The 8,696-nt window shown below is 49.5% G+C and overlaps 1 protein-coding gene across 1 annotated transcript in view; it reads right to left on the minus strand.

Annotated features, from left to right (window-relative positions):
- Window positions 1–3,012: 3,012 nt before the first annotated feature.
- Window positions 3,013–8,696, minus strand: part of MKRN2 (makorin ring finger protein 2) — a gene marked incomplete at its 5' end in the record, with an annotated part of 6,036 nt that continues 352 nt past the window's right edge. Inside the window, 6 exon segments of the mRNA XM_008937746.1 lie at window positions 3,013–3,156; window positions 3,588–3,732; window positions 4,544–4,654; window positions 5,775–5,989; window positions 7,808–7,959; window positions 7,962–8,087. Coding sequence (XP_008935994.1) covers window positions 3,013–3,156; window positions 3,588–3,732; window positions 4,544–4,654; window positions 5,775–5,989; window positions 7,808–7,959; window positions 7,962–8,087 — 893 coding nt within the window.

Genomic DNA, 8,696 nt, shown 5'->3' on the forward strand with positions numbered 1-8,696 from the left:
TTTCATCAAACCAATAAGTTAAAATGCTAATTCAACACAAAATAGTTTTGCACATAGAAGAAAAACTCCTGCAAAAGAACAGACTGTCTTCTGAGTCGTCCTGCGCGGAGGAAGCCAGCCAGGCTCGCCATGGCCATCTGCAGTCACTTCAGCAGCTTACTTTGGTACTATGGACTCGTTCCTTGCAGCCCAGCGAGGCGGTGAGTGCAGGAGGACGGGCTTCGGGGCTTCGGGAAGGCTGAGTAACAGCTGAGTAACGTTACCCGAATACTTCTGCAAAGTGAGCGTAGTCTTCGTCCCAGCTGAAGCTGTCGTCCAAGAGATGCACTATCAAGAGGAAACTGAACGTATACAGTTTTTCTTGCTGATTAGGGTTTTAATTTTGTTTTTATTGCTCCTGAAAAAATGCATTTATTGTAAGCCAAGGTTCCTCTGATTATCTTATTTTAATAAAATAAATTAAATTTTAGGTTTAAGATTCAATGTCATCATTTAATGTAGGAATCCTTTCAGCAGAGTCTGCTCGCCAAGCTATTGTGAATGATTATAAATAATAATCTTGAGATTTGAACTGCAGTGCTCTCTAAACATCATTTATCTCCCATTTTACCTTCTTTATAATAAGTTTAAGAAGTAGGGGGGGAAAAAAAAAAAGAGAAATAGTGTAAACTGCTTTTACTTTAGCTCTAATTTCGAAAAAGCAACCATTAACTCCTCATTTTTAAAACAGATCGTGTCTCTTGAAAATTTAAAATATTTCTGATAAATGGGTTTATTTTGACCAGCATGATGTCAAATTAGATGAAAGCCACTCAGTGAGGGCTTTAAAAGGTCTGAATTTCTAAGTCAGTTAAAACTTCTCTTGATGTTGTCCCTCAGTAGCTTTGAAAAACAAGTTACCTCTTTAATTTCAGCCTCCTGTTACCTGGTTTGTGTCTTCTTGGGGCAAAGTAAATCAGGAATGTCTTGTTTAAGGTAAAGAACATCCTCTCCTTGGGCTTTTTTTTTGAGTGATTTTATACATAGCACTACATCTTCATAATACTTTTATTTTCCTTCACCTTTGTCATTACACTAATGACCTACTAGAGGAAGACCTTCACTAGTGCCTTCATATGCTACACTTAAAATGAAGCTGACAAGTAAGTGGTTACAGACACTGACAAGCGAAGGCCTGGCTGAGCCAAGCTTTTGTAGAAACTGACTTCAGGGGGGAAATAACTAGAAAAATTCCATTTCCTAGGTCAGAAGAGAGCAAGATGTGCATGGCCCATGTGGGTGCACCACTGGCCAGCAGAGATGGGAGGAGTTCATCCTCTTCTCTCGAAACCTGGATAGAAATGCAGAATTTCCATCCAGAATGTTTCTCAGATGCAGTTTTGAGCCAAAAATGGCAACCAAGAGTTGAAGCAGGTAGTAAGTAGAGATTCTGGGACATGGTTTAGTGGTCATGGTGGTGTTGGGTTGATGGCTGGACTTGATAATCTTGGGGGTCTTTTCCAACCTTCATGACTCTGATTCTATAACCCCAGAGTCACTCCTTTTCGTGTGGTTTAAAACCATCTTGAGTTTCTGCTCCTCACTTTCTGACAGTGACCCAGGTCCTGGTGGCTGCCCATCAGAGCAGCACCCCAGGGGCTGTGCTGACATAAGGGGTCTTGCACAAGTGTCTCTAAATACACTTTGCCTCAAAAAACAAATGATTTCTTGTTTAAGAACTCGCCCTTTCTGCTGTGTTGGTGGCTTTAAGCAGCCTTCTTCATGCCACTGGTGACACTGGCCCTCTACTCTAAGGCCAGGATTAATAATTCCTTGCTTGAGGAACCCCAGCTCATCCTCACAGGGGCTGATGCTGAGTCATGTCCAGACTGCAGAGCTGCTACTCTGAACTTAGTAGAATTAACTTCACATAGAGAATTCCACAACCCAATTGCTTCTGCACAAAGCTTTTGCCAACACAAACAGGAGTTACATGTTTAACAACAGCAGAATTTGGTGACAATGGGGTTAACTCGGAAGCACGGTGCTGTAACATCTCCCACCTCCTGGGCTCCAGCTGGAGAAGGCCAAGGGGTGGCTGGAGATGATTGCCACGTGGGAGGTGCACAGAGATGGAAGCACAACTATCTGTCACTTGAGTTAGAAAAAGCAGCAGTTAAATAATTTCAGTTACAAAAGAGTTTTGTGTTATATAGTTGCAAAATACAAGATTGCTGCCATAAGGACATGAGAAAATTGCTTAGTTACTTTGCTTAATTTTGGGCTATTTCTCTTCAACTGGAAGGGAAACCTTGAGTTGGTTAAATACAATGAAACTGAACAAAAATGTAACTGTGCCTGTTGCAATAACTATTAGAAGTAACTCCTTACTCTCACAATACTGCTGTCAGGTTAATCAGGTTAAGCACCACTCAATCAATCACCCCAAGAGTCACCTCCTGCCTCTGCAGATGTGAATTATTTGAGAAGGACAGAAGGGAGTGACACAGGCTCTGGGAGCCAGGCAGGGTCCAGGTCCCACCACTGAACCCCAGTAAACCTCATTCTGCACTCTCGGTACTACTTTGAGGAATAAAGTTTTAGTTCTTACATCTTCTTTTCAAGGAATAAAAAGCTACACTCACCCTTCTCCCCAGTGTGTTTTTTTTTTTTTTATAGATACACATTTTATTTAGTTAAAAAAAAGCAACACCCAAAATAGATTTAACAAGTTTTTAACAGCTTCAACTTTAAATGTATTTACACCACTGCTCAGCTCACATGACAGCATCTACTTGGCCACAGAGAAACCGTCTTGGGACTAAGGGATTTTTTTTTTTTTTCATGCAATCAATTTAATTTTAAATATATTTTAGTACTTCTGTTGCCATACAAAAAAAACTATCTGAAAAACTTGACCAGGGCTGCACAAGTAAACCACAGGGCACGCTCATTCTGACTGTGCTGTAGGAGTTAAAAGCACAGCTAAATAAATAGCTGGGTTGCTGCAGGCAACAGCATCTTCAGTTCTCTTTATTGAGCAGCAGCGGAATCCTCCTCAGCCCCAGAAAGGTGCATGAAAAGTTCTCCCAGTTCTGTGACGTCGCTGTCTGTGCTGGGCACAGTCCTGTTTTCTCTGTCTTCAATAAAGTCCCACAGCCGAACGGAACTGAAGAACTGGAAGAGAAGAGATTATGGCTGAGCACCAACCATACCGGCCTCTTTTTGTTTATCAGTCTTACTTCTAAACCACAATAAAGTCAGACAGTGTGAAGCAGCAGCTGGGGTTTCCCAGCTGGTGTTGGTAAAGGGCCACCCCCTCTTTTCAGCTCTGCCCTTGCACCCAGGGCTGAAAACCAAACCATGGGAGGGGTTGCTGCAGCAGGTGACAGCACCAAGGGCAGAATTCCTCTGCAGAAATGTTTGCTGCAAGAAGGATCGGGTGAAGAAAATAAAATTACAATAAACTTTTGCTATCCAATGCAAGGTGCCTTCTCCTTTGTGTCAGAGAAAGTCGAGGGGTGCGTCCCTGCTTCTCCAAGGCTCCCAAGGAGCACCTGACACTCACAGTGTGGGTCTAGGCGCCCTCGGCCAGCACGTTCCCTTACCCGCACGGTCCCCTCCGAGCTCAGCTGCTTCCTGGGCTTTTCAGGTTCAGCTCGTGTCCCGTCTGGATAAGCGTGAAGGTAAAGGCACTTCCCTCCAAAGGGGCAAGTCCCTTTCCCTTGTTCAAAGTACTTGCAGGGCTTTTTTCTGGGGGAAGTAGAAAGAAGAGTTAGTGCCTTCAGCTGGTGCGGAAGGAGATGGAGTTAATGCACTCTCCACAGTTGCTCAGGTCCTCCTAGGTCAGTGGAGCACATCAAGAGGTTTGAGCTCATGTCCCTGTTGCTATATTTTCTCACCCACATTCCTCTCCTGTGTTTCCTACCACTATGACCCTGTTCCCCTCATCAGCTCCTTTGGACGTTCCGTGACAACACTTTGTGAATTTAACTTCCCATCAGCTTTGTGCTTCAGCCCAAGCTGCAGTTCTGGCTGTGTAGCTGATTTTTAGAAAGGTCGCTTACAAAGGCAGGACAGCAGCGCTCGGGGTGGGGGGCAGGTGGAGGGTCTGCAACCAGAAACAGCTAAAGAGGAAACCACAGCGGAAGGAAGAATAAAAGGCACGCAGCCACGTTGTATTTTTATCCCCTATTTCTAGAGACTATGACATTTTCCTCCCCTCAGTAGCTGACAGCCTGCCAGGCAGTTACGTCTTGGGGATCAACGAAAAACACACGATGCCGATTTTGGCAAGTGGCCTGAAATAGCTTCAACATTTCAGAGCACAGTGAATCTGTTGGAATAATTGATGCTATCTGAATAATTTCTGCCCTGTAATTACACAGCAGACCCTTTTGGGGCAGTCACAAAGTTAAACAGAAGTGTCACGAGAGACGAAGAGCAGTGACCGAACGGTTTGTGATTCCACAAAGTATAAAAATAACAGGCACTTGGACTGACTGTGGCGCAGCGTGTCCATCTCAAGGGACACGCAAACAGCCTCTGTGGCTGCAGCCCTCACCCCACTCCCTGCTTGAATGCCTCGATCAGCTCGTTTTTCTTCTCCTGGTCTTCTACCCAGTAGGCGCTGGGAATGACGAACTCGGATATCACACGGCACTCCGGGCAGGACCTGAGCGGGCGAGAGGCGAGAGCGAAGTTCCCTCACTGCCCTCGTGAGACTGCAGCAGGGGCACCAGGAGCAGCAGCCTCCCGAGGGAAGGGCTGACAGCCTGGCACACGAAGCAGCAGAGGAACTAAGGACAAGAATTAAATGTCCAACCTCAGGTAGCTCAGGAAGCCCAGGAAAGGTTTTATTCCAGCCCCTCCTCCCCGCCCCCCAGGCCCTGCCCGCAACTCTGGCAGAACAAGCCAAAACCTCTACATCAACTCCACGACAACCAGTGTCTTCATCATTATGGAGAAAGTGAAAAACCATGTTGGAAGACTCTGTATTAGTATTGAATCCATACTCAAAGCAGACTGCACGCATTGCTTCTGAAAAAAAAAATAACCCTCACAGTCCCTGCTGCTGCACCCGCCCAACAGAAGCTGGACTCCAACAGAGGTTACGTCCTCAGCAGCTAATGTTCACTTTGATGAATTCATAATGGAAGTTATGCAGAAAAGGCTGTTTTGGCAGAAGACTGAAAATATTTCCCAGCTTTTCCTCAGCATGCTTGTAACTTCAGGGATTTTTCAAGGAGCTGCTCAAAAAAATTGAAATTGCCTTCACTGGGTGTTTTAAAGTCTCTCATCTGAGGAGGAGCATGCTGGGAATACAGCTTCTATAGAGGTAGAAGGTGAAGGGATTTACTCAGAAATAGATGTCTGACTAGTGGGATAACTGGCTGGAGTGAGCTGCAATGTAGAGAAGAGCCCTGTACGTCAGCACCTGAAGGGGCTGCTGGGTTTGCACACAGGCCCCGTGCAGGGCTCGGGCTCGCAAGGTCTCGGCTCCCCCAAAGCTGAGCTCGCCCCAGGCGGGCTGCAGCACCTCGGGACACGGCTCCCAGGACACCCGCAGCGCCCTGCTGCTCCCGAGCGTGGTTCTCATAGCTGCGCCCCAGCATTCCGGGATTTGCCAGCACCCGGGCCGGGACTCTCCCAGCTCGGATGTTGCTAACGGCTCTGTCAGGGCGCACGGGTATGGAACCCTTGGCGGGCGGTTCTGCCCCGCGCCGAGTCCGAGCCCGCTGGAGACCCCGTCCCACCACGGCCCCTGAGGGGGACTCTGCTCAGCACCCACTCACTTGATGATGGGGTTCTCGAACTGCTTGGCGCACCGCCACTGCCGGATGCAGGACAGGCAGTACGTGTGGTTGCAGTTGGAAAGGATCCCAAACCTCCGCTCGGAGGCCGACGGCTTCTCATAGACCACCTCCATGCAGATGCTGCACACTTTGTCCTGACTCGCCTGGAAGGCAAAGGCCTTCTCCATGTCGTGCTCAAAGGTGGCCATGCACATCTGTCCGGGAGAGATGTCACCGTTTACTGCAGCCCCCATGGCTCAAGAAACACGAGTGTCTGCAGACAGGACCCACGGGCAAACCGAGGGGTGCTGACTAAGAGCATCCCTCCTGCCCTTCATCGTCATCATTTCATTTTAAGAACATTAAATTCTATTGCACATTTCTGCCCTTCAATGTTCTCCGCAGCTTCAGGAGAACCAGAGTAAGGCTGCCCAACTGCTCTTAGGAATCACAGGCTGGTTTGGGCGGGAAGGGACCTTTCAAGGTCATCTCATCCGACCTCCCTGCACTAAGCAGAGACATCTGCAGCTAGAGCAGGTTGCTCAGAACCCTGGCCAACCTCACCTGGGATGGTTCCAGGGGTGGGCATTGACCACCTCTCTGGGCAACCTGGTACAGGGGCTCATCAACCTCAGTGTAAAAAATTTCTTCCTTCTCTCTAGCCTAAATCTCCCTCTTTTAGTTTGAAACCATGGTCCCTTGTCCTGTCCCAACAGGCCCTGCTAAAAGGATTGTCCCCAGCTTCTCCGAACTGCCAGTTTTCTGTACGTCTGTCATGGAACAGGTATTGCACAAGGAGAAGCCCCAAACACCCTAAACCATCTAATTCAGGGTCCAGAAGGAGCCACACACAGCCACAGGACAGACGCTTCACCCTAGCTGAGGGATCAGTTTCTCCTTGCAGGCCTCCTGCACCACGGTGTCCCAGTAGTGACACCAGTAACCAAGTGACAGTCCCACAGCACTACCAGGAGAGCTGGTGGTTAAAGCCTTGAGAACTTGTGTGCCTGACCAGCCCTGACCCAACTCTGGTGGCCAGGCAGAGAGCTGAGCAGCCCTTTGAGCCCATCTTTCCCCAACGATCCCTGGTCTGGTCCCTCCAGACATCCTACTTCGAGTTCAGCTCCAAAATCTTTGTACTCTGCTCTGTCCATTCTTTCTGGACCCTGCCTTAAAATCAGCCACGAGCAAGAGGGGACACCTGAGGAGGTGTGGCAACAGAGCAGCAGGGCCACCTCAGAACACGCCAGCAGCCCACGACTCCTCTCTCCACGCTGCACACAACTCGTGACTGAGACACTGTGTGAGCTACAAAGGACATTTTTTCCCCGTAGAGTCTGAGGGTGTTCTCAGAGAAGGCTGCAGACAAGTTTCTGGTAAGGATGAAATGGGGGAAAAAAAGAATCCTAGAATTGTTTTGGTGGAAGAGACCTTCAAGATCATCGAGTCTGACCACTACCCCATCACTGCCAGGTCCCCACTGACCCATGTCCCTCAGCACCACATCTCAACAGCTTGGAAACCCCTCCAGGGATGAGGACTCCACCATTGCCCTGGGCAGCCTGGCACAGCCCTGCACAATCCTTGCTGGGAAACCTTTCTCTTAATATCCAACCTAAAACTTCCCTGGTGCAACTTGAGCCTGTTGTTTCCCCCTGTCCTGTTGCCTGTTCCCTGGGAGAAGAGCCCGACCCCCACCTGGCTGCAGCCTCCAGTCAGGGAGCTGTGGAGAGCTGGGTCTCCCCTGATCCTTCTCCAGGCTCAGCACCCCCAGGTCCCTCAGATGCTCCTCTCCAGAGTTGGGCTCCAGGCCCCTCTGGAAGCTGTTGTAAAAGTCTCTCTGCACCATCACTACTGATTAAGCCCCTTGAGCAGACAACTCTTAGAATCATTTTACAGATAAACAACACCCCGAAAGCTCTTTGGAACAACAGGCCCATCTCCACAACACGCCTTTGAATTTCAGAGCACACAACCCCAACCTCGCTCCGAGCGAGGCGAGTCGCGCCCGGACTTCACGCCAACGCAGTTACCATCTCATGAGCCTTCCTCTGCTCCTGGTCGAAAGGGTGAAGCACTTGGAGGCCGCAGATCTCGCAGAGGTCCCCGTGGAGGTAGAGGCAGCGCTCCCCGAAGTGGCAGGCTCCCGCCGCGGCATAGGGGCAGAGCTGCTCACCGCCCCCGCCAGCCCGCTGCAGATGGCTTCCAGGTAGGAGTGGGGCTTCGCCTCCAGGCTCTCGCCCTGCTCCCCGCAGCACGCCACGTCGCTCGGCGCCCCGGCCGTCTGTTGCTCTTCATTCAGGCCACACAGGTCTCGGGGAACAGAAACGTCATGTGAGACACACGAGAAACCTGCACAGGCAGCTCCCTGTATTTTATTTCTAATGGTTACCATTTTTCTTTGCTTTTTAAAAAAAGTCTTCTTCTCAGGGAGGTCTCACCTCTAAGCCCCTCTTGCTCACAGCTCACAAGAACTCTCGCTATCTAACTACTGAAAAGTTCCATTTCAGGATCCCTTCAGCTGTTTTCTGTTACAAACAGTCGGGGTGGGGGCCTGGCTGGTGCGAGGCGAGATCGGGTGGAACAGCCTGTGGGCCATCAGGGCTCAGACATTTTAACCAACAGTCTGGGTTGGGTGGGCAGGAACCATCTAGCCCAGCCCCCTGCACCAAGCAGGGACATCCCCAGCTAGAGCGGGTTGCTCAGAGCCCCATCAAGCCTGACCTTGAATGTCTCCAGGGGTGGAGCCTTCACCACCTCTCTGAGGAGCCTGTGCCAGTCTCACTCCCCTCACAGGACAGAGCTTCCTCCTCACAGCTAATCTAAATCTCCCCTGCTAGAGCTTAAAACCATTGCGCCTCATCCTGTGGCTACACCCCCCTGTAATCAGTCCTTCCCCAGCTTTCCTTCAGGTACTGGACG

Source organism: Merops nubicus, unplaced genomic scaffold, assembly GCF_000691845.1.
Source record: "Merops nubicus isolate BGI_N331 unplaced genomic scaffold, ASM69184v1 scaffold1223, whole genome shotgun sequence".
Lineage (NCBI taxonomy): Eukaryota > Metazoa > Chordata > Aves > Coraciiformes > Meropidae > Merops > Merops nubicus.